Source organism: Haemorhous mexicanus, chromosome 2 (genome assembly GCF_027477595.1).
Source record: "Haemorhous mexicanus isolate bHaeMex1 chromosome 2, bHaeMex1.pri, whole genome shotgun sequence".
Lineage (NCBI taxonomy): Eukaryota > Metazoa > Chordata > Aves > Passeriformes > Fringillidae > Haemorhous > Haemorhous mexicanus.
In genome coordinates, this window is record NC_082342.1 from 38,128,512 (window position 1) to 38,154,333 (window position 25,822).

General features: G+C 38.2%; 1 protein-coding gene across 9 annotated transcripts in view; it reads left to right on the top strand.

Moving 5' to 3' along the window:
* The window catches only part of DLG2 (discs large MAGUK scaffold protein 2), an 831,288-nt gene that overhangs the window by 427,574 nt on the left and 377,892 nt on the right, over positions 1-25,822 (top strand). For all 9 annotated transcript variants that reach the window (XM_059838484.1, XM_059838487.1, XM_059838482.1 and 6 more), the window contains one exon: positions 14,495-14,548. In XM_059838484.1, coding sequence (XP_059694467.1) covers positions 14,495-14,548 — 54 coding nt within the window. The remainder of the gene's footprint in view (positions 1-14,494; positions 14,549-25,822) is intronic.

Genomic DNA, 25,822 nt, shown 5'->3' on the forward strand with positions numbered 1-25,822 from the left:
AAGAGCTGTTATTTCCATAGCAGTTCTGACATTCAGATTTGCTTTAGAGCTTTTTTGGCAAAGGTTGCCATCTTGTTCCAGAAAATACCTGGTAATGTCAGTCTTTGTGTGACTTTTCTGAACAGACAGTCTACAAATATTCTATACTGTCCTCCTTAAGAGACAATTGTAACTGAAAGCTTGAGTTTATTGAAATCTTTATGAGTTGTGTGTTCTGAATTTTACCAATGGGTTAAACAGTCATGTCTGGCCTCTGAAGGATCACAGAATATTCCTGAGTTGGAAGGCACCCACAAGCACCAGAGAGTCCAGCTCCTGGCCTTGCACATGACCATCCCCAGGAGTCACATCCACATGCCTGAGAGCATTGTCCAAACTCTTTGTGAGCTCTGTCAGACTTGGTGTAATGACCACTTCCCTGGGGAGCCTGTTCAGTGCCCAACCACCCTCTGGGTGAAGGTTTTCCTTATCTGTAATCTAAAACTCCACTGACACAACTTTAGGCCATTCCCTTGGGTCCTGTCACTGCTCCTTTCCGTTTCTACAGTACCATCCATAAGTGGGCAGGGAATATAAACCTGAACAGGTAAAGAGAGCTCTCAGCTGTACTTTGGAAATGGAGACTGGAATTGTAACTTTTTGGAGAGATAAAAAAATCATCCATTAGCTATCCTGTGGTTATTTGGGTAGTTTTCTAAGATTTTTGGTCAAATTTAAAAAATTGTTGTAGGTTGACTTTCACAGTTTGTCACCAAAAGTCCTTGCAAAACTTGTTCTTATGCCACTTCTGTACTCAGTTTCTTTCAAAATTTTCTTCTTTTTGTGAAAATATTTTGGCTGTGACATTAAGGGGGTCTGATATTTAGGTGCTTGCTGCATTAGAATCTCTGTACAGAGAGGCCTCCTGTGTTCCACTGAGGTAAACCGGGTGTGAACAGTTTAGTCTGAAGTAACAAAAAGGGAACACTTTGATTTTCACACACATATTTTCACTTCTGAACAGTGGCACAGAATCTAGTTAGCAGTTGTGCTGTTGTGCCACAGCTGTCTCGGCTCTAATCTTGCCCTCCTATTCTTCCAATGAGGCTTTTTGATTAACTTTTTATTCTTAGGATAGCAATTTGTACCAAGGATCTAATTAGAACTTTATGTAACACAGGCAAAGCCCTCCTTTTGCAAGTCTGTCTCACCTCAGTCCTGCTATTCTTGCAGCTTTCAGTATGGAGCATTCTGAAATATCTGATATTTCAAGCTATCTCCTCTGGTTGAAAACAATTTCAGCTATTGAGAGTCGGGAAAAGGGTTCATTTGATTCTCTTGTCCCGGTAAGGAAAACTGTAACATATCTCTAAAATAAGGCATGTTTTTAAATTTCAGTTCTGAGGGTTAGGCTTCTTTTTGGGGGGGAAATGAATGAAACTGAACTCTGATGAACTAAATGAACTCAGACCTAAGACCATAGCTCTTCTGTGTTTCTTTCTAATGAAAAGATAAGTAATAAAGAATTGTCTTTTACAAAAGCTGATCATTTTTCTGGGGAGAAAATGCATAGTTCTATATACCTGGAATTAAAATATATTGCCACTATTTCTATTTTATCATTTCTTTAATGATCAAGAAAAAAAAAAACTGTATTACATATAATTTTTACTTCCTGACAAAACATGTAATTGAGATCTGGCTTTAAAATGGTAATAAATATGAGTTGAACATATGAGTATTAATGCTTATCACCAGATAGCACACAGTAATGTTGCATATTGTGTATAAAATAAGTGATTTATTCTATGTTTACAGCAATATATGTTGCTACTTCTAATTCCAAGTATTTTGAAGAAGCTATTTATTTATTTTGATGTCATGTGCACTGGAAATATTTTAATAGCAGATGGCTTTTGGTGACCGGGTTTGGTAAGCCATGTAGAATGTGCTGGATGGGAAAGAAGACAGAGTATCTTTCTTTCTTCTATGTATCTTCATCTCATGTGAAATATAAATTTAATAGGGTATTTTTAAATTAAAATATGCTAATATTTTGCAGAAGAGGCACACATCTGAACTGTTAAGTATGTGATCAACAACCTGAAGAATTACTCAGTTCTAGCTGTGTCAGATCAGCGTTGAGCTAATAAGTGAGCAAAAGGGTCTTTAGTAACAGATGGGCTGACAACAAAAAAATACTTGAATCCCTGTTTGTATAAGGGTAGAGCACTTATAATTGAAGAAGACATTTCAAAATGTGTCACAAAGCATATAGCATGTGAAGGATGGGCTGACTTTAACTTTGGAGTCTCTTGCTTTCTCCTTGTTACGGCTGCCCTAAAAAACCTTGTGCCTCCCACAGATTCTGTGTTCTTCTTGCTGTAATATTTTCTATGTCATTTTTCTCCCATTCCTCTGAAGCACACGATGTTCCCATTTCTTGTCCTCCCAGCCAAACATTTATTTAGTATCAGGGTCAGGTCTGCAGTGGGGTTTTTATATGTTAGTGCTCAGAATTGGTGCACCTGCCTGTGAAGTTGCTTAGTTTTCGGAAAGGACCATCACATTAGGTGTTAGTTTTTCCCAGACATCCCATGGCGAAAGTCAGGATTTACAACAGGCTGAGAATGGTAAATGTGATATTTCTGGCAGGCATCATAATTTACTGGAGGAGGGGGATGTGTTTCATTTGCAGGGTGGGATTGGTGCCTAAAAGGTAGGGTAGGAGGAGACTGGATCTGTCCAAATGGTTCGGGGGAAGGCTGTCTCATGTCTGAATGCCAGTTTCTTGGGATAGATGTTGAATTATTTTCAAGGTTGAAATGCTGTTGTACAGGCTCAAGAGAAATCTGAGTTCCTGAAGCTGAATATTTTTAGGACTGTGCTCTTTGTGTTCTGCCTCTCTCCTGCCTTAAGCAGACAGCTCTGTTTGTGTTACTAAATGCTATGCTTAGTCCTTTTCCAGGTGTTCTCTCCTAGTGCCTGATGTATAGAGCATAACTTTTGGTTTCCTTTGCCAGGAAATGTTTTCTTTATCCCTTCTGACAGTAATCAAAGCTTACTTCTGAAAGCTCTCTCCTGGAGTTTTTCCATTTAAAAAAAGAGAACCAAACCACCATCATATCAGAGACAGATATCCAGGAGATGTTTCTCATTGTTACTGTTTTTGCTGTTATTACTAGAGGAAGAGGCTGCCTTGACGCTCTGAACTGTTTAACGTTCCAGTGTTTTGGGGGGTGCTGTTCAGTGCATGAAGGGTGGTTGTGACGTTTGAAGCTCCCCTAATTGCTTTGCAAACCCATCTTCTCAGTCTTGATTCAGCTCAGCTCTGACAGTTTTTAGGTTTTGTGTCTTTGATTGTTACATGTATTGTTCAATACAGTGAAAGTTGAATGTTGTCTTTGTGTACAAGGAAAGTCATTCCATTTTGTGGGATAGGTGGCTTCTAATATATACATTCATGCAGTAAATTCAGAGAGTGCAGAACTTTCCTAGTCATTTTCAGGTCACTGCTAATAATGGATACAAAGAGCAGCATCCTAGCATCCTAAATGTTTGTGTTTTACAAAGCAGAAAATGTGTCTTGAAATCAGTAACTAAAAGATATCCTATAACCCAGGAATGATCACATTTCAAAGTGCTGCCTTGTATACCTTTTGTGCCTGTGTCATGAGAAAAAGGGCCATGTTACTTACTGCTAGATAAGTCATTGCTCCCACCTATTTTAATTCAGTTTAAGACTATGTTTTTACTCAGTGTTTCTACATCCAATCCTAGCCAAAACAATGCTGTTAAGAAATGACAGAATGCTAAAATGTAAAGATCGGGAAAGACCTCACAGGTCGCATCGCCCATCTGTCAGAATGTGTGTTCTGCCTACAGTAGTCATTTCAGTGCTAACCTCAGTTTGCACAAAGGAGTTTTAGGCAACAAAGCTTCAACCTCTCCACTAGGGAGACTGTACTATTGATTGTTGAATTTGCCACATAGTTGTAGCTGGGGATAAAATCTACTTGGCTGCCCTTGGCATGAAACTGAAAAATATTCCCACTGTAAAAACTGCAAAATATTGATTGAAAAACAGGCAAGTATAATTTTCCTGATATTAAGTGCTTTTCACAGATAACATCAAAGAATTATTTAAATATATTTTTATATTTCTTCCCTTGCTTTCTGTCCATTTTGTGAAGTTTGTTTTTTAGTCCTATTTGCACCCATAATGGGACCATAATAGGTCCTATCCACCTATTTGCACCCACAATCTATTTTTTCAAGTTCACAAGGATGCTTTTCCCTTTATCATTTCTCAAGGAGAATCACCTTTTTATTTTCCAGGCCTATAATTTTATGTGAGGTGTATTTTTAAGGTTCTGTGCAACTTCTTTGAAAGCATGTTGGTTGTGCTGTACTCTCCAGTCATTTCCACTGTGGTTCAGACTTAAGGGCCCCTGGCATTTTGTTTACTTAAACAATGACATATCATGGAGCTCCTTTTGTGGCACTGTTACTTCTCCTCAAGTTCAGTCCCTTTACATCGTTTCATTATTCTCCAAACCTATGGTGCCATGTTGCATTGATTTTCTGTTTGGAAACTTTTTGCTTAATGCTATTTCTAAGAATCGAGAGGTCAACAGCAATGCATTTTAATAGAGTATGTGAGGAGAAGTAGGTGTAGCTTTCTTTCTCTGTGGAAAATGTTTCTTTATAGAGGATCTATAAGGTTATAAATATATGTGTTTAATCTGTTGCTAATTTATGTTTTTTTGTTTTTACATGACAGCTTTCCTTGTGGCCACAGTACTGCTTCTACTTTCTCTTTGTTCAGAGATCTTGTTGTGGTCTTGCAGTACTTGGAAGGGTCTAAGTGAAAGATGAGGACAGACTTCTTAACAGGACCTGCTGTGGCAGGATAAGGGCTAATGGTGTAAAGTTGAAAGATGATTGATTTAGATTAGATATAAGGAAGAGATGTTTCACAGTGATGGTGGTAAAATACTACAGGTGCTCAGAGTTGGTGAATGCCCTACCCTGAAAATATTCAAGGTCAGGTTGGATGGGGCTCTGAATAACTTGATCTAGTTGAAGATGACCCTACTTATCACAGGATCCTTGGACTAGGTGAGCTTCAAAGGTTCTTTCCAACTCAAACCATTCCATGATTTAATGATTTGGTGTTTCTCCTACTTGGCTACATTCATCTTCTAGAAGGGCAGTTTTCTTAGCTTGGGCTTATCGTCATACAAACAGCCACAAGTCAAGTGCTCCCCTCAGAGCCCAGCTTGAGTGAGTTCATGTCTGCACTGTGTACACAGCATTTTCTTTCATAACTAAAGGCTGCTTTTTGCCTTCTTCTGCTGGTCCAGTCTCACCTCCAAGAATTGATTTGTAGGTTTTTCAGAAAATAGAGTGACTAAATAAAAGGTGCTGAACAAGTATCTGTTCTACAGTGAAATTTCAGAATAATTGGTGTTTTGAAGGCAAAGCAGATTTGACTTGGGGAATTCAACTTTCTTGCCAGTTTACATAAACATTTAGTTATTGTGTTGGATATTGAAAAACAAAGATAACAAACTCACACTTAGGGAAATCACCTCATCTTGAGGTTCATCTTCACTCCAGACACCTCCCCTCCTCTAGCCATCACTTCAGGGCCCACTCAGTGCCTTTGGGGGATGAGGGACTTGGGGTCCCTCACACATGGGGTTGGAGCTGGGATCAGGACATGCTTGTTTCTCTTTGCTGCTCCTTTTTCCACACCCTTTCCTTCCTTATTACTTGTTTCTCCTGCCCCAGTGGTGGGTCTGGTGTGACACTGGCTGGAACCATCTCTGCCCAGCATAGGGCAGCCCTGACTTCTCCTCACAGGAGCTTCCCTTGCTGTTTTCATTGAGTAGGGAGCAGAAGGCAGGCAGAAAAGACACAAGATTCATGCTTCACTAGGATGTACTCCTTAAAGCAGATGCTTGAATGTAGCAGAGTGAGGAATAGCAAGGTGTAAAGTCTAGAAATTGGACTGATTTTTCTTCTCTGTGCAAAATTTTTAAACTATGAGGGAAATTGGTCCTAAAAACAAAAAGATAATGTAATTTGCATATTTCCACTCTCTGTCCTACATCAAAATTGCATCATTCAAAAGGGAACACCCTCTTCAATCAGTAATAACCTGATGGTTACAAAGGTTCACAAGGAGAGCCCTAGCTAACATTGGCAGCTGGTGATGCTCCCGCTGGGTGCTACAACCTGTAAAATTATGGAAAATCTGGCAGTTCTGGCATGTGCTGTCCTGCAAGCCACCCACAGAGACCTCAGGTTCTTAGGCTGAAGGACATCAGCAAGGAAACCAAGATTTAAAAACGGTTGTTGAGCCCTATTGTAAAGTACCAAATAGCTGTAATTTATGTAGCAGAGCATCTCCATTGAGAAATGCATTTTATGCCACGTGAAGCTAAACCATGTAAAAGAGCTGATTCCCCCTGAGCCCTGGATAGCTGCACTTCACACATGGATGTTTATCTGTTAAACTGATGTACTGTGAGTGCAGTGGTCCTGCAGTGATTTAGGGTTTGAAAGAAGCTGTCGGGCAAGCTATATATATTTGATATATTTGGAATTATTTAGTTAATTTTATTCATCACTTAGATATTCTGGGACATAAAGGAGCACTCTGGGACATCAATTAAAACTTTTCCAGAGGACGCTAGGGTAGAAGTTTGCTTCCACTGACATAAAAATCAAAACATTCTTTGCTCCAGCACAGACCAACTTGAATTTGCAGTTTATTGCAGATATTCAAAATCAAGTTTTTTCTTTAAGTTCTTCCTGTATACTTAAATGTATATACATTAAGTGAAAGCCTTTGGTAAAATAGCTTTGCCTCTATGCATACTTAGCCAGAATCAGTGAGTTAATTTGATGCATTATATGGACTACAGTAAATGCCAGCTCTCCTCATGCCCGCTTCAGTGCTAAAACAAGATTTTTTGTGATTTTGTTATTTGTGCTATAGAACCTTTCAGAAACTCTAAAACTTTTCTATTTCTTGTTCTTTTGTCTCTGTGGAGAGTTTTAACTCTGACACCAGTAAGCCTTGGTGACTTCTGCCCTTGATAAGCAGAGATAAGCATTCTATGGCACTGTTTCCTTTCTTGATGGGCTCCTGTTTACAGTGCTGAATGAAACAGATTAACCTGAAAGCAGGTGTTTCATTCTTTAAGATTTATGTTCTGATAAACCTTTTAGACAGTTACTGAATTTTGTTAAAGTAATTCCCCCGTTTCATATTTAGTTTTGCATTCTCTTTTTTTTTGTTCTCTTCATCTCCATGGTAATTTTTAGTCCATTTGTTTCTGTGGTTTTGAGGAGGGTTTTTATAACTCCATGCAGAAATGTTACACTCAAATTTCAGGTATTTCATTATATAAAAAGGGAACAGAATAAGACAGTGGATAACTTTTTTGTAAGCTTAGTGTACCATGATGTTAAAAATAAAAAGCCGTGGTGGGTAAGGCAGCCTTGACTTTTGAAAGAAAGGAGGAAAAGCCAAATATGAGAAGATATCATAATTAGGTTGCAAGTGCAGTCCAGATCCAGTCCCTCCATTGTTTGCATTGGGATCACACATGTGTTTGTTTTTCCTCTGGCCCTGCTCAGCCTTTGGAGAAAGTGTTGCAGTGTTTGTAGATGTGGCACTAAGGGACGTGGTTTAGTGGTGGGCTTGGCAGTGCTGGGTTAGCATTTGGACTCTGTGACCTTAGAACTCTTTTCCAACATAAATGATTCTAGGATTCCATGAAAGAAATAGCTGCAATTTGGTTTTGATTTTATTTTTCTCTCTCTGGAAAGAGTTCACTGAGGCTGAGAAAAAGAAAAGAAAAATAAAGCATACAGATAGTCAAAGAGGATGCCTAAAATCTGGATGCATACTTTTCTTCTGGTCTGAATCTGTGTGCATTCATGTGTATTTGCACAGAATCACCAAATATCCTGAGTTGGAAAGGACCCACAAGGATCATCTAGTACAACTCCTGGGCCTGCGCAGGACATCCCCAAGAGTCACACCATGTGCCTGAGAGCATTGTCCAAATGCTTATTGAACTCTGCCAGGCTTGGTGCTGTGACCACTTCCCTGGGGAGCCTCTTCCAGTGGCCAGAGAGCTTTTCCATTGATATTTCTATGTCCTTCATGAGATCTTATGGGGAAAAAAAATATGTTACATTAATCATTGCTATTTCAACCTGCTAACAGGTAAGATCATTACAGGCGAAATTTCAGCAACTTTCAAGTAGTGCTTTCTTCTCAATCCCTCTGATAGCCTCTGAATCCACACAGAAATGTTTAATTTTCCTTGTGTATGAGTTTTGTGGGGTTTTTTTAATAATGCAAATTAATACAGTTTTAAATAGGAAATTATTCCTACAGATTAAGTGAAAACAATGTAAAACTCCAAGTCTGCAAATAAGGCCACCTCCTTTGAAAAGTGCAATTTACATTTAAACTAAAAGGCTTTATATGAGGTTGCATTATATACAAAAGGAGTGGTCTTGAGGATTTCTTGAGGCATTTTTCTTCTTTCATGGCAGCTGCAATCTGCAAGCAAAGCTGCTTTTGACTTCTGTTTTATGTCTCAGGGTAGAGGTAGGATTGTTTGCTGCCAAGTCATTCTTTAGATGTTCAAAGAGGTTCTCTATCTTTTACATTTTCTGATTAATAGAAATGAAATGACTTTTTATCTTTTAGTCTTTCACTTTGTAATTCAGTGGTAAATATGACAAAAGGTGCTGTGTGTTCTGTGATCTTGAGGCCTCATAGCATGCCAGAGAATTACTGTTTTGACATCTAAATTGTCATTTAATCTTTCCTGCCATTGTGTGTAAATGTAAATCTATTTCTTCCAATTGTGAAACTCCTGAAAATAGGAACTTTAACTAATTCAGTATCACTTTCTTAAGGCCCTATGCAGTCTTACGCTGTGTATCTGAGAAATGCAGCATGCCCTATTCATGTACACATATAGGGACTGCTCTACTTTGAATTATTAAGACACAAAGTGCCAACATTTTGAAGTTATACAAAACTGAAAATGTGTATTTCAGAGAGTGTTTCAGAGTTTAGGGCTGACTGCCTGCAAAGATGAGCCTTTAACTCTGATATATGGTCCAGAGTTTATTGTCTGCACAAGATGGCAATAAGCCACAGACAATTCAACCTACTTTTAAAATGGTAATACATACGCTTTTGTATTACTCTCAATTTTACCACCCCCTTATTTTGAGTTTAATTAAATGTAATAATGTAGGTAATGATGATGATTCCTTAACAAGAAAAGCAGTAGAGAGTTCTAACAGCCTCAGGTTGCATAAGAGAAAGTTGAGATTGGATATTAAAAAAAAAGTCTTCACTGAAAGGGTGGTCAAGCCTTGGAACAGGCTGCCCAGGAAAGCAGTGGAATCACTGTACCTGGAAATGTTCAAAATCCATTTAGGTGGGGTGCTTAGGGACATGGTTTAGGGGTGGACCTGGCAGTGCTGGATTATTGGTTGGACTTGATCCTAGAGGTCATCACCAACCTTATTGATTGTATGAAATTAAAATTGCAGCTAGGAATAGGCATAGGTGGGCAATTTCAAAATGGTGACATACTTGGTTGTGTCTTCTTGTTAAGAAGTAATGTGCTGTGCTTATGATTTATAAAGTAGTGGCCTCATAACTATGTTTGTGACTTTGTGGTCTGGTGTTGAATATAGTCCTGCATAGCAGGAACAGTTAAAACAAGGACTTATGAATGCTGGAGAAAGCAACCCAGTATGATATGGATAGTTTCTAAAACTGTGAGTAATATGATTAAAACTAGTCAACCAGGATAATGCTTACATTCGTGGTAGAGAGAAAGTTCACCTTGTCTGAGAGGTATGAGTCATGTCATACACTTTTAGAGAATTTGGCAGCCGAGTAATTGTTCATGAACCAGACCATGTGCCTTTTTGTTCTGTTTCTACTGGCTTCAAGTGCTCAAGTGCTTTTACTCTGTCTTGCTTCTAAGTTGTGCTTTTGGCAGAAAAGCAAGCAGATCAATCTTGTGTATATTTGTGGAAGCAAAGTGTTTTATGCTCAAGTTGTTTAAGAAGAAGAATAAAAAAATCTCCCTTTTTTTTTTTTTTTTTTTTTTTCCCCAAAGCTATTCAAGTTTTGTCTCAGCTATGCCAGTCTTTCACTGCAGCTGTCAGTGTGATGCCTTTTTTCAAAGCACAGAGATGGCTCAGCTGAAAGCAGTGCTTCCAGTCAAGGGTAGGAGGAAGGTTCATGCAGGGAGGAGAAGCTGTAAGTTTGACTGCACAGTACATTGTCAGCTTAGTATAATACTTAGTGTATAGCTAGGGATTGGGATGGAGAAGGAGGTGAGTGAGGAATGGGGAAAACAGGATTACTCAATTGAATGCACTCAGTAATAGTCACACTTCTGTTGATTGGTTTGGTTTTATTTTGCATTTGAGAAAAGCTGGTAAAGTGTAATTCACTTGGTAAACTGTGATTCAGTGTCTTGGTCAAGACAGCAGAGAAGGTCAAAGTGCAGAGTTAGGAATAAAGTAATTATCTTCCAGGAAGCTATTTCTTCTCAACCAGTCTGAAGCCTAGATAAAGACTCTAGATCTGTGTGGGTATACAGATTGAGAGAAAAGAGGCAGTGCTATTGCAAAGGCACTATAGGCAGAGGTTCTCCAGAGAATCTAGACATGTTTTTGCGTGCCCTTGTTAATTTATGCACAGTTGGGAGCACTGTTAATGAGTCCTCGTTCATAGATTTGTCAGGGTTCTCCATTAGAAGTACAGACATACCTGAGTATCTTTTTTGAGAATTTGGTGAGCCAGTGTGACATTTTTTCAAGTCATGTTTTCCATAGATACGGACACATCATTCTGGAAAGTAAAATCTTTGACTCCTTGTTGATACTGACTTTTCCCTTCAGTAGTTTCACTGTGGTTACCAGGACTATTTGGATTCTGCTGTGTACTCCATGGCTAGCACTATATTTAGGGCTTTCTCCAGTGATTGCAAACTGTCTTGTCAACTTTGCATGATTGAAGTCTCCTACTTTAAAGCATGAGCTACAAACAGGGCCCAGCTAATGAAATAATCTCCATTTCCTGGACTTTAATGCAATCTTGCAGCTCAGGAGGTTAGTGTTCTTTGAATTACCATATATCAGAGAGATGGGAGCAAAATGTTTCTATTAAATCCTATTTCTTGTTAAAAAATCCAACAGAACAAATACCTGCCCCTCCCCCAGAAAAAAAACCCAAAAAGTTGCAAGTTGTAACAAGAAGCAGTGTCCCACGCACAGACATAATCACATGCCCAGATATGAACAGGAGGAACAGAGAAGGCGAATGCACCGATGATATTAGTTGTGAGTGCTTATAGTCACTATATCCATCTGAAACTATTGCACTGTGAATTTTTTCATGCCTGTCTGTCTGAACAGGATAAATGCCCCAGCTGCAGAAAATCATCACTTTGATAGATGAGTATAGTCTTTCCAATCAGTAAAGAATACAGTGAGCACAGTGTTGAAATGAACCCTGAGCAATACACTGGTCTGAAAACTAATTCTTTACAGGCTCTGTAGCAGGGCCACTCAGGAAAGAATCACATCATTCAAAGGAGCAGCTTTTAGTGCTCAGACTTTTCCTGTGGAACGGGTGATGGAACAAGTGATAACCCAGGGGTCGGGATTAGGTAGGAAGCTAACAAATGGAAGCATCGTGGTGAGTGTCCATGGTCTGGGCTTACAGAACATTTTGTCAAGGCTCACAAAGGACAGAGGGAAGTGATTAAAAAGAAGGAGGTCAGTTTAGAAATGTTTACAAATGTTTGGATTTTACCTTGTCAACCTAACATCTTTCTGTGATGAGAAATCTGCTAGCTCTGTGGATGAGGGAAGATCAGTTGATGTCATTTGCCTGGATTTTAGCAAGGTTTTCAGCACAATTTCTCTTTCATAGCCAAATGAGAGAGAAACTAAATGGATGGGTTTGCTAGAAGATGAGTGGGACGCTGGCTAGACCAGCAGACCCGAAGAGCAGTGGTCAGCAGTTCAAAGCTCGGTTACTGACAGTAAGTTACTGTGTGCTCATACAGAGTTGATAGAGGTGCTAATGTTGTTTATCTTCATTAATAACCAGAATGATTATTAGAGACCATTGTCAGCAAGGTTTGAGATAACACCAGACTGGGAAGAGCAGATCATACACTGAACTCTTCCCTGCTCTTCAGAGGAATATAGGCGAAGGAGAAATGTGCTGAGAGGAACCTCACAAAGTTCAATGAAAACATGCAGGAGTTCCCCATGACAGAATAAAACATGGAGCAGTCCCAGACAGGCACAGTCTGGCTAAGCTGCAGCTTTGTAGAGATGAAAACAAGTTGCACATGAGTCAGCCATTGCAGCAGTGAGGGGGAATGGCAAACTGGGCTGCACTTCCAGCCTGGGCAGCAGGGTGAGGGACATCTCATCCCCTTGTCACACTGCACCAGGAGTACTCTGTCCAGTCCTAAGTGTTCCCACATTTGTTTCTGATTTCTTTAGCTTTACTTCTGGAAAATCTGATATAGATAAAAGGCTTTGTTCTTTAATAGGTTAAAGAGATTTGGGTGAATGCTTTGGAGAATGACTTCTGAAAGATTTTCATTATTTTAGTAGATACTGGTTTTCAAATCATCAGTGGAAAGATGCTTTTATTCTGAAAACTGCAATTTTTTATTTTGTAGTTGGTTATAGGCCAACACAGTAGGTAAAAAGAAAAAGGAGATAAAATCAATACTGTTAAAAATTGCCAAGCTTATTCTTCCTCGCAAAGATATCACTTTTTAAGTGTATTGAGCTAAATATTAGTGTAAGTAAAAACTGTTATTCTAAAAAGGAAATAATTTGTTTTACCTCCAATGGTAATGCAACTATAGGCATATTCCATATGCCTAAAGCTAAAAATATTACAGTCATATGGCCTTCTGCTTTTACCTGTCACTTCAGTGTGTCCAGTGTTTTGGGACACAATGACAATAACAGGGTATGGGTGTATAATATCTTTTCCGCTACTATGCAATTTAATATCAAATAATACCTTACTGTGACACTGTTCCATGCCATGAAATGCAGACACACCAAATTGTAAGCAATTTTAATTCATAGTTACACAGTTGTATAGAAATTATGGCATTAATCAGCAGTAGCTTTTGTCCAGTAACATAACATTTCTTTGAACACAGAATTATCCTTGAATGACTGCACAAAAACTGGGGGGAAAAAACCCCAAACTCTGTTATTCTCACGTTATTTGAATTATTGCACTAATGTCATATTCCTAATTTGGGTTGGTAACAACCAAAGGTTTGGAATCCCACAGTAAATATTTGACGACAGGAATAGGATCAGTGTTTTCAGCAGTGCCGTGTTCATGCCTGCCATGCACAAAGAGAGCCTGCAGTCTGGACGAGTTTAAAGTGCAGTCATTCAGTGACCGATACACAGCGCAGATGAATAGAGCTAGAGAGCTACTGTGCTCAGCATTAGTATTTTCATCAGCCCAGTACAGTGACTGAAGAGTCTTTGCTGCCCAAGTAGGCATGAGAAAGGGTGCCTTCCATCACTCTTTGTACTACATGGACTACATGTAGGTCTTTCTGAGTCCTTGATTCATTCACAATCCCGTCTCGGCAGTCCTGCCTCAGTTTGACGTTTTACTGACGGTGCTTGCCTCTGGCTTACACGTTCTCACAACTTGCTGGTTTTCTCCAGAGTCTGAGCCAAGTTTATGCAGCTGGGTCGTATCAGAGCTTGGCATTGGGTCAGTAACACTGAATGCCAGAATGGAAAGAGCAAGAGGTTCAGGTGGTTGGAAGCTAGCCTAGATATGGGCTTCATCAAGAAATTAAAGATTAGGTTGGGCAGCTTTGCAGATGCTTAAGTCTTTTTAAACTGTTCTGTATTTCAATCTGAACCTCAGCTGAGTGTAAATGAGCCATGCCAATTACATACCTTTGACATAAATGTCACCATATATGTGGTTATATAGTACTACTAAGTAGTGTAAGCATTAAATGTTTCTCCTCTGTAAAGATCAGTTCATCATCTTGGTTCAAACACAAAAGGTGGATTTGTCAGGTAGGGAAGCTGAAACCCTCAACCTCAACATCCCCTGATTGAAAGTTGGATACATCAGGTTTCTTACAGTTCTGCTAAAAAATGATCAACTGGATAATATGGGTTCAGGATGTGGTCCAAAACTTGGAGAAACTAAAAAGAAAGGCCACAGTGAGCTGTGGTATGGAGGCTGAGAATCTATTCCCTTCATCCGTGATTGAGCAGTGCCCAAAGTTATATACTGTTGTATGATCTTAACTCAGTGGGAAAATGGGCTTTTAGACTTTTAACTTAATGCATAAGTATGGGTATTTCAATATTAATGAATTTCAGGTCTTTACATTTATTTTCTCTTTTTTTTTTCCCATTTCAGGCAAGCCCTGCCCCTATAATTGTCAACACAGACACTTTGGACACAATCCCTTATGTAAGTATTAAAGGTTTTTTTATGAATATGTAGAGTTGGTTTATTTTCACACATAAATTCTGCTTGGTATTGCATAGAAGTTTTCCTATAAACAAATACTGCAATTAATAATTCCTTTTAGAGTTACACAGTGAATTCTTTTCTGGGAAAAGAAATTGGAAATGAAAGTTGCACTCAGGTGAATCACAGCATATTATATATGCCCAATTTGTAGTTTATGTTTACTAAAAGTAGTCTTTCTTTGAAAAAAAGAAAAGTGATTTCCTTAAGGCTGTCATCCTTACCAGCAACATGAGCGTTTGCTTTTAGAGCCATGCACACCCTGCTAGTGTAATAGAAAGATTCCTGGATGCACAGTGTATCTTAAAGTGGTACCACATCCCTTCATTTGTCTCTCTGTCCTTCTTTTGTAGATGGAAATTGCTCATGATAAATAACAGCTCAAACTAATTGACTTAATATTTTCCTATTAATATCTCTTCTTTTTTATGACTTCTAGGAAACACATCATCCTAAAATAAATGCATGTTTTTATTAGATTTTTAAAAATCTGGTTTTTCTACAAGCATTTGATATTATTGTTTAGACTGTAAAATCAGCTATAGTTGAAGATAAAGGACATAGAAAAACACAAAGCAAGCGCATCACAAAGAGAGTAAGAGGCTTAAATGATTGGAGGAAAGAAAAGCAAGTAGCACAAAGCTAGCCAGCCAGTATCTAATCTTTATTTTGCATCATCTTAGTTCTCTTTTGGAAGCTCCTAATTAATGTCTCTCATCTGTCGTGTTTTGTCCACATCTGTTTCTTACGATACCAGTGCATAAGCCTAATTATTCATCTACCTAAACCAATCATGTTGCTGGGTTCTGTCTTTCAGAAGGCTGTTGATGAGGAAGTTTAATAGGGGTTGTCCTGGCCAGTTGGTTACTGACAATTCATAAAACTTAGAAATTATGGTGCATAGCACAGGTAAAAATCACAGCCAAGAGCAATTTAGAAGAATGGCAGTGCTCTAAAGCAGAAGAGAATTAAGTCCCTTGATGGGAATATGAACTATTGGGAAGGGTGAAAAAGTTAAATAGAATTTCTCTGTTCATTTGCATGCAGCTTTTTTAAAAGGCTCCCTATAATTTCTGTCTCAGTTTTCCATCCTAAGATCAAAACCATCTGCTATGGTCTCACTTTCAATAGGTCTGTCTGGCTTTTCTCCTGTATTTTGATGAGACATTTTATACTTACTGTTCTCTAGTCTTCCAGAAGGGACACTGTGAGCCCCAGTTCTCATTTTCAGCACTGGACCTGTGCCCAGGATCCTCTGCAGCTACGGTGTAAGAATTCCTAAATACAGATGCAATTACACTAGTGACAAGATGCTCAATCAATATGATCTATTCCCTTAACACATCCTATCAATACTTACACACTTTTATGCCACTTTTTTTGTACTAGAGTTCCTTTCTCTTAAATAATAAAGAACAAATGACCAAAGGCATTCAAGAGAAATGTTGACAGTAGGCTGAGAAGTGCCTGTGGGCTGTTTCAGTCTCCAACATAAGATGTGAACTGGATAAATAAACAGAAGGTGCTTGCTGTAGAAATAGACAAATCTGAATTAGTCACCTGGGAAGAGTTATTTCTCTTAGATATGAGACACAGCAGCACCACCACAGAGGGACTTATTTAACACTAGACACTAAGAAGCACTTCACCTTGACCTGTCTGCTGAGCCCAGGCCACCATAGTGCCCCACAGAACTTGGGGGTCTCTGCTTTACAAATAGGCATTTCCTTCTGCTCATGATTTGTGTGTTTGAACATTCTCTAAAATGAGACACAAAAACAAGCCATGAACAAATGACCTCTTCCTCCAAGCTAATATTTGAGGGAGTGGGCTGGGAGACCTGTGTTTTCTGTCTTGCTCTCAGGAGTAATGCAGTTAAATTTAGTTTGGTTTCATTTTATATTTCCTCTGCAAGGGAGATGTTGTAGGCTAGATCCACATTTGCTCCTGTGTGCATCCCCTCCTGGTCCAGGGATCCTTCCCAAGGTATATTTAGTGACAGCATGTAGTGGATTGACTCTGGCCAATAGCCAAACACCTTCTCACTCCTCTCTGCTGTGGGTCAGGTAGAAAATAGGAGATATAAAAGCAGAAGATAATGAGTTAAATAGGGAAAGCAAATGTTGCATGTGCAGGTAAAGCAAAATGAGAAATCCATTCACTGCTTCCCAGCAGCGGGCAGATGTTTAGCAAGGAAAGCAAGGCTTCATCAGCTGTAGCAGTTATTTGGGAAGACAAATACCATGATCATGAATGTTCTCCCTTGCTCCTCCTTTCCCTGAGCTTTTACTGCAGAACACCATGTGATATGGACTATTCCTTAGGTCTTGTGGGGTCATCTCTCCTGGCTAGGTCCCCTCCAAACCCTGTACCTGCCCTCAGCCAAATTGCTACTGGGACAGGAAGGGTAAAATTGAAAGGAGAAAAAGCCTTGATGTTGTGCAAGCTCTCTTCAGCAATAACCAAAATGCTGGTCTGTTATCAACATTCACTCATTGAATTATTGCTCCACATAGGCTACTATGGAGAATAAACCCCATTCCAGCAAAACCCCATAGAGCCTATAGTATTGTGTGGCGCCTGTAATCCAGCCTATAACAACATTATATTATAGGTGGAGGGTGTTATAACCTCATTATGTTATAGGGTGTTAGGGGAGTTTTGCCTCTCTTTTAAGTATTTGGAAATACAGACACAAATCTTCCAAACTGGATGAGTTAAATGTATGATAGTGCAGCCATCATCATATAATTTATTTTACAGGAAATGTAATTTAGTGGATATGCCCTAAAATATTTTTTCTGGATGAGGTCAGTTCAGAGAGATAACAAAAAGCTAGATTGAATTATGATCTTGAAACTTGAGCTGTGTCAAACAGCTGCATTTTCAGCATTGATAGGACTTCCAGACATGCGTGGGGGAAGACTCTAAGTGCCTGAGAATGTCTTTGGTGAATGTTTAAGTATCCTTAGAGTTAACTAGCTAGGTATTTGCACTTCTGAAAGACACTACTGATTTTTAGCTGCCATAAAATAAAATTCTAACGCTCTGAGAAAAAAAGTTACTATATGGATCAGAGAATCCAAGTTAAATGATTGTATTTTCTGTCCAAAGCTAAAAGGAGCCTTGGTGTAAGATGCTGGTCCTCTCTCAGAACTGTGGAGTGTTTAAAACACCCCGAAGTGCTGTTCCTTGGGGCTATAGGGATCTTAGATTCCTGCTATTCATCCCTGTTTTTCAGCTCTCATTGCTAAAGTACACTTGGAGTCCAGGACGACTGGATGGGGAGAACAAGAATTTTTCAGATCCTACTAATTGGGTCATGGTTCTAATGTTTACATTCTCTTTTTTTCATACTCTGTCTTTCTCTAGTCTTAGATGGTTGTCCTTGAATTCTTTTGATTGAGCTTGCCTTCCACAAATCTGAGCACCGTTTCTAAATCAACTTTGTGAGCAGAATTAAAAGGCAGGGAAATACATAAGCAAGTGATATGTCTGAAGAAAATTTTTGACATGTTAGTTTTTGATTTCTGACTGTTGGGATTTTCTAAGATATTTTTCATGAAAACCAGTTAATGATGTCCACTCACATGTTTGCACAAAAAAAGAAAAAAATTTTTTTAAACAACAGTAATTTTCAGTGCATTTACCAGAACAAAATTAAGTTATCAATTTTATACCATATAGAAATTATTTCCTAATTTAGGCACTGGAATAAGCATATATTTTCAAATTTTGGTGAATCAAAATGGGTTTTTTTTTTTCGGTAATTACTAGCCACAGCTGATAACCTGACAGATCCCTAAATAAGGTCAGGCTATTTTTAGTGTTGTTACATGCTGGATGAAGACTTCTCATCATTTCATTGGGCTGTTGGCACAAGCTGAGTCATTGTTCAGTTTTACAGGATGTACCCTCAATGAATTTCCAATTCATTAATGGTTCTGCTCATCCTCTCTGCCGTCTTCCTCCAAAAATTCCTGAGTGTTTTTGGGAGATACCTCTCACAGCGATGGTCAGCATTCACAAAGCATGACAATCTTCACATATCATCTTTGCACTGCTCCACCTGAGAGAAATTTCCTTTGTACAGTTGGTATACAACTGGTAAACTAAGTGATTTGTCTCATTAACCCTCTAATGATTTAAAATCACATTATTAAACATTTTGCAACTGTTGACATTCTTCAAACCTTTCAAATCAATAGTTTGGGAAAAAAATTATCCTTTGTGGGACTGGTTTTCATCAGTATGCTTTTTTTAGATGAGACAAAAGAAAACACCTCATTCTATTATTCTGTTATAATTTGGGCCTGCAGAAAATAACAGAAGAAACAGTTAATTAAGTTTGTTTCTAGGTTCAGTGGTTGGAAAACTTTGTCTCACCAAGCTTTGGACGTGGGAATAAATTTGATAGGAAGATTTGATGGTACAAAACGAATTATTCTGTGACATTTTAAACACAATTAAAAATTTGTGGGAGTTTGTTTGTTCTCTATTCTTTTGCTGTAAATTTTAGATCTTTTTGTATAATGAGAAGTAATAATTTAATAACATATGAATCATCTCATTTTCTCTGTTTCACAGAATAGGCCTTATTTATTTTTTTTCATTTCCAAAAAGCTGCATAGTTGAGTTAAAAGTATCTATAAGGCTGTCTTTGCTACATCACTTACAGAAATTGAAGGGAGCCTTTCCATTTATCTTATGATGGAATTTTATTTTCTTTTCATCTTAACAAAAAAATTAAGGGAAGTTCACTCGCGTACTGTGGTTGTTCCCTTCCTCTCCCATCTTGTCACAGCAATAAGATCTAAGGAATATGTACTTTTTTCTCCTTTCAGTCACAGTCAATTCTTCATATTTCTTCAGTTTCACATTGTTCTTTCAAATCATCATTTTTTATGTTATTACTATTTTGAGTCATTGTTATTTTATTGTTGGTTGGATTTGGTAACTATGCCACCTATGATGAATTCTGTGAAGCTACATGTAAGACATGTCCTGAAGAAGTAATTTTCAAACTATGTTGGTTATGTTTTCATGAGCTGTAGTCAAATCTTTGTATTGTTTTACCCTTGTCTGAGTGTGGCCACAGAGAGGGCTATGCAGCTGTTTTCGTGCATCCCAGCTTAGAGACACTTTGAGCTCAGCCCCTCCTGGAGCAGGGCAGTGTGGGGGCCAGGATGATGCCAAAATGGGGAATTCTGGAAAACTTTCAGCTTTCCTCTCTGCCATTCAGCTATTGCACCTAGATTTAGCACATCAGAAGGAGGCACATAAAAGCTTAAACAAAGGCTGAAAAGAGAAATAAATTCTTCCTGTTCCAGTGTTGTGGATGGAATCAGGCACTTTACTCTCAAGTGAGAAGAAACTATATTTTATTGATGTAAGAAAGTTCTGTGGTAAATGCAGCAGTGGTGTAACAAGAATGAATGGCCAGGTATACTTGAGCATTTACTGGAAAGCGAACAGTCAGAATTTTGGGGGGATCTTCCTGTTGAGCCATGAGGTTCAGAAAGGACCCCATTCTGTTCCAAACTTCCTTTCAGAGGGGAGTTTCAGTGTGGCCGGATCCAGACTGTCTCAGCCTTGGCCAGTGGTTGATGTCTAAAAGAATAAATATTTGCAATCACTGAATCAATTAGGTTGGAAAAGGCCTCTGAGATCATCAAGTCCAACCTTTGATCAAGCCACAATGTCAACTAGACCATGGCACGAAGTGCCACATCCAGTCTTTTCCTAAACACCTCCAGGGACAGTGACTCAACCACCTCCTTGGGCAGCCCAGTCCAATGTTTAATCATCCTTTCTGAAAGGTTGCCAAGTTTCAGTGTGCTTATTTCCAATTCACTTACCAACCATCTGATGTAATAAGGAATCTCATAACCTTGAGAGGCATTCCAACTCAAGGGAAGATCCTGGTGTGCAGCCCACTGCCATTCAGGAGAGCTAAACAGGCCCTGGGCTGTCTACCCTTCATGGAGTAATATGATAGAGTCATAGTCATATTTGAATACTGACTACAGGTCCTAGTTTCTTCCAAATTTGCCTTGAGTTGGTTAGTGACCAGCATTCTGGTTAGCTGAGTGTGTTGGCCAAATGTTGTTCTTGCCTATCATGTTGTTATCTATCTCCCCCCAAGTCCAGCTGGGGCCAGATTGTGCCTTCAGGACCAGATACATCCATGACTGACCACCACTTAGGGTTATTACTTGAGAAGGAATTGTAATGGAATATAAAAGACAGGTTGGAGTTGGGAGCACATTGCCGTGCCTGACTGTAAAGAGAATGAGGAAACTTTTTGAATTCCTGAGCACAGTCAGTGTTCAGTCAGGTTTTTTATTGGATAATAGGAATGTAGGTGCATTATAGACCTAGAAAAGTAAATTGGAGGGGGTAGGTCGCCTTATATATTTTTAAAATAAAGCAAGTTTTTACATAATGAACGTTAAATGTCATATATGACTGAGCTGATTTTGGCTAGGGTAGAGTTAACTTTCTGCACAGTGGCTGTTTTGGATTTGTGCTGAACACAGGGTTGCTAATATAGGGGTAATTTTGTTTTTGCTGAGCAGGGCTTGCACAGAGCCAAGGCCTTTTCTGCTTTTTGTGCCGCCACACTGGTGAGAGGGTGGGGCTGGATGGGAGAGTGGGAGGAGGCACAGCCAGGACAGGTGAGCCCAACTGACCAAAGGGATATTCCAGGCAGTGTGACATCATGCTCAGTGTATACAGTGGGGGGAAGAAGGAGGAAGGGAGGGACATTCAGAGTAATGGAATGTATCTTCCCAAGTCAAGCTCTCCTAGAGATGGCTGAACACCTGGCTGCCCATGGGAAGCAGTGAATTAACTCCTTGTTTTGCATTTCTTGTGTATGTGGCTTTTGCTTTCCCTATCAAACTGTCTTTATCTCAGCCCACGAGTTTTTTACCTTTGACCATTCCAATTCTCTCCTGGTCCTGCTGGGAAGGGAATGAGCAGTTGTGTGGGTCTTGGCTGCTGGCTGGGATTAAACCACAACAATGACTATGGATGATTAGCAAATTTTTGAGGACAGTGGTAATGGAAGACTGAAAAGAAATTTTGGTCCAAAAGGATAGGATCTGAATTTTTACAAAAGTAGGAAACTCATGGAAATTGGTTTTTTTATTAATATTATATTAAAATATATTAAAATACCATCATGTAGGTTTGGGGTTTTTTTCCATTGACTTCCCAGAATAAATTTGTTGCTTCTTTCCTAATTAGTTTGATCATAGTCTTGAAAGTCAGATTACACACCTTATTATCTCTAATGACTTACATTTTTCCAGTTTCTTAAACCTGCAGTTTTGTTTATTATTCATACTAATCTCTCAGCCTGTCAGTAATGTGCATTGCAATGGAAAAGCAAAAGCTGGTAGAACTCTGTGCTAGTCTTTTAAAGCTGCATTGGCTTTGCTTGTCTGTTTTGGCTCTTGAATTGTATCCCAGCAATTTTTTTTGCCCTGGCAAACACTGCTGTATTCTGCATGTCATTGTTTCTGCAGTGGGATAAGACATTTTTCTTTTATAACAGCAGTATTGACAGGCTTGATTTAAATAATGTTTATAAAATATTTTGTGATGATTAGTGAAAACGGTTCTACAGAGCACAAAACTAATGAACTAATACAAAACAGCTCCCCTTAAACATGCAAAAATAGAGAAGTTTTCATCGTGCTGTCTGATGACCTAAATGGATTTTAGTGTGACAGCATAAAAAAATATGCTGTTTCTGTTTGAAGCCCAGAGCAAAAGTACAGAATGGACCTTATGATCTACTTTGCCTCTATTTCTTACCCACTCTTTTTTTACCTGAAAATAAATTTATTTCAAACCTTTTTTTTTTAAATATACTGTTTTGAAAAGAAACATCTTTTAAAGAAGGGCCACAGTGATTCTGAAACAAAAATGTAAATTTTTAATGTGTTTTGCTTTAAAATTATGAATGCATTTTTAATATTTAAGCCTTCTCAAAGACATAATTTTTAATTAAGGTAAAAAGCTTTTCTTTCAAGTAAAATAACTTCATGATTTTAGGGGATTTCTTTTATTTTCTGTAGGAATGAACACTACATTGCCTATTTGATTGCTGTGTATCATAATACATAAAAATCAAAAAGCCTTTGTTGTGTCTGGATGTAGGTAGAATTACCAACATCCTGTCAATCCAACAAGTAAATACATCCCTTGGTCACGTATCTAATTGTTCCACTTCTATTCTCTGAAATTATAATACTGTCCATTTTCAATTGCCTATGAATAATGCTGGACTTTAGATTCAATCAGGGAGCTCTGTCTATGGATGTTTGAAATGCTGCAATTAGCAGACTGGGAGAGAAGAGCTTATTGAACTGTGGAGATCACATCCTGCACTCATTTGTGTCCCTTGCCTTCAGGTAGACACAGCATAGAGAGTGTGTAATGCTTCATGCTTTTTGGATTTGGAGTGCAAGTATTCAGCATTTCACTCCAGATCATGGGTGTGCATTTATCAGTCTTAGTTCTAACACTCTCAAGTTTGCAAAGTAGACTTTTGGACAAAAAACTACACTTGCCAATTGGTTTTTGGATACCCACAATTGGGTCTTTTGGGTGACAATGTAATAAACTCTTTGAAAGAGGTACAGTGCTTTGCTTTTGCAAAGTCTGTTCTGGCTGGGCCACTCTTATCCTTGTTGCCTCTGCTGGAGGAAGCCAGCTAGGCATGTCTGATACTTTCATTTTTCTACCACTGTCTGGTATTTTCATCACTCTGAGAAAAATCATATACACTATAAACATATGAGGGTGTGTGGGTGTTCACATACCCCTCCTCTACAGCCATCTATACTTAATTTTTAATTTGCCTGTTACTTTGGCATGTGCTGCAGAATGCAGTGTGTGCCTGTTAAAGTTTTTTAAGCACTTGGAGATCTGAGACAGCCTTAAATTACATGGACCGACCTGACCTAAATCACAAGTCATTTGAATTTGGTTTTGTAGTTCTCTGCCTAGCCTTGAATTAGTTTTTCCTTTTGTATAAGTCTATATGTTGTGCTACCACAGCTAACCTTACTGGATATTGTAGCAGTAGGCTAAAGTCAGTTGGGTTGGAAGGTTTGCAAGGATCCAGTGGCTAACATAATCAAATATGCTTTTATAGTACAATTCATGGTCTTAAACCATCAAGCCCATTGTCTTTTTCATAAAATACTTGATTAGAAAAAAAATATATATATATATGTGTGTATATATATAGATATATATATATGTGTGTGTATGTATGTATGTATAAAATTAAGACCCATGGCAGGGAGATTGGAACGGGATGATCTTTAAAGTTGCTTCCAACCCAAAACATTCTGTGATTCTAAGAAGCTGATTAAGCTCTTCATTACACTCTTCAAGGCTTTTTTTTCCATAGCAATAGCTTTGAGTTATTTTGTCATGAAGTTAAAGTTCTGAAGTTAATTGGGAAACAACATAAAGAGTGCAAGTAAATAACTACTTACTTATAATTTTTTTTTTTTTTATTCAAGACAGTGGGACTTGTATTGGTCGGTATTTAGTGTATTAGAAAGGTGAAGAACTTCACTGAAAGCCGTTGTAAAAAAAATGAAAGAAGAGCTAGCACAGATGTCATCATCTTAATGGTTTTAATTATACAAAAGGAAGAAAGCTTTCCTTTTTCATAAGACTTCATTTTGGAGGATTTCAGATTAATTGCTGTCAGAGACAGATGTGTTCCTTTGACCTTGGATCTAAGAAGTAAAGAGAAAGTGACTGTTTGGTATTGAAGAGAAAGCTTGTTTTGATGAAAAGTAGAAAAGAAAACTCTTGCTTTCATGTCTTATTGTACATATTATGTTTTGATTACAATGTTTTTTCACTTATTTAGGATGAACTATGTCTGAAATTTATTTTACAAGAACTCTTCTTTGTAATTTTAACAATATTTGTTCTTTTAATGTGTAGAATTGTTGAATATTTTGCTTTGCAATCTACCTGTTAAAGTTCAGCCGAGGCAAGGTTCTTATCCTGGCAGCACACAATGCAACATGAGTAATAACAATGGATAGAAAATACATCCTTAACTTATGATCTTTTAGGTATTTTTTTATTATTATTCACTGTATTTTTCATAGCAGCATTTTTCCTGTTATTTATGATAACTTTCTAAAACTTTTAGAATAGCTAGAGTGTGTTCTTACTTGTTCCCTACGACAATAGAAAAAGATCTCAAAGGAACACCTTTCTCTTTTAACAAAATTGCAAAGTTAGCCATTTAAATGCTCTTTTTTTCCGCCATTGTTAGCCAGGTATTCGCTGTTCTGTGCTATAAAACTAACATAACTTCAACACAGCTTCAGCAAATATTCTGAAGTCCCTACTGTTGCAAATTGTGTGTGTAGACATTTTGGGAACATGAGTTATTGCTAATCCACATTTTACACAATAAAACCTCACGCTACTTTTAATGCAGTGATCGGGTGACTCAGACTTGATAGTAAATTACATTTTTAATCAGTGTTTAGATGACCTAGCATGAGGAGGAAACCCAAATATGCCACAGATAATATCTGTTTTCCTGATCTTAGATGTTGCAGCCTTCATAATTTTGTATAGAAGATTGGCTTAGTTTGAAGGTAATAGAAAATAAAGATTCCTACATAAGATAAATTTCCACTTTTTGAGGTTATTAGTAAAGAGAAATAACAACTGAAGTGCATTTCTTTTGTATCTTACATTAACATATTCGATCAGTTGTCGAGTAATTTGCACCTGTAAATTTTTCTGCATAGAGATGACAAGAGTTTAAAATTCTGGATTTGTTTTAGTCATTAATTATTTGTGCTGAGGATGTTATGCTCTGTGTTTGCTAGGCTGAAACATTTTACTGAATATTGGCAATATTGCAAATTGAATATTGGCAAACATTTTACTGAATGTTGTTCTTTGCTCAGCTTAAGTGAGCATTAATGAGGTCATAACAAAAGTAATCTTGTCTGATGTCCAAATTCAGGACTTAGGCTTTGCAAAGGTAATGGAAATGTGAGCATGGCACACTGTGAGTTTATCTTGATACTACTGAGCTATACTAATTTTTCAAATAATCACTTAGATTCCACCATAGTCTTTCTCTTTAGCAGAAGCAAATATGTGGTATCTTGGTAGTGTTCTCTCTTATTCTAAAAATACTAAAAGTCC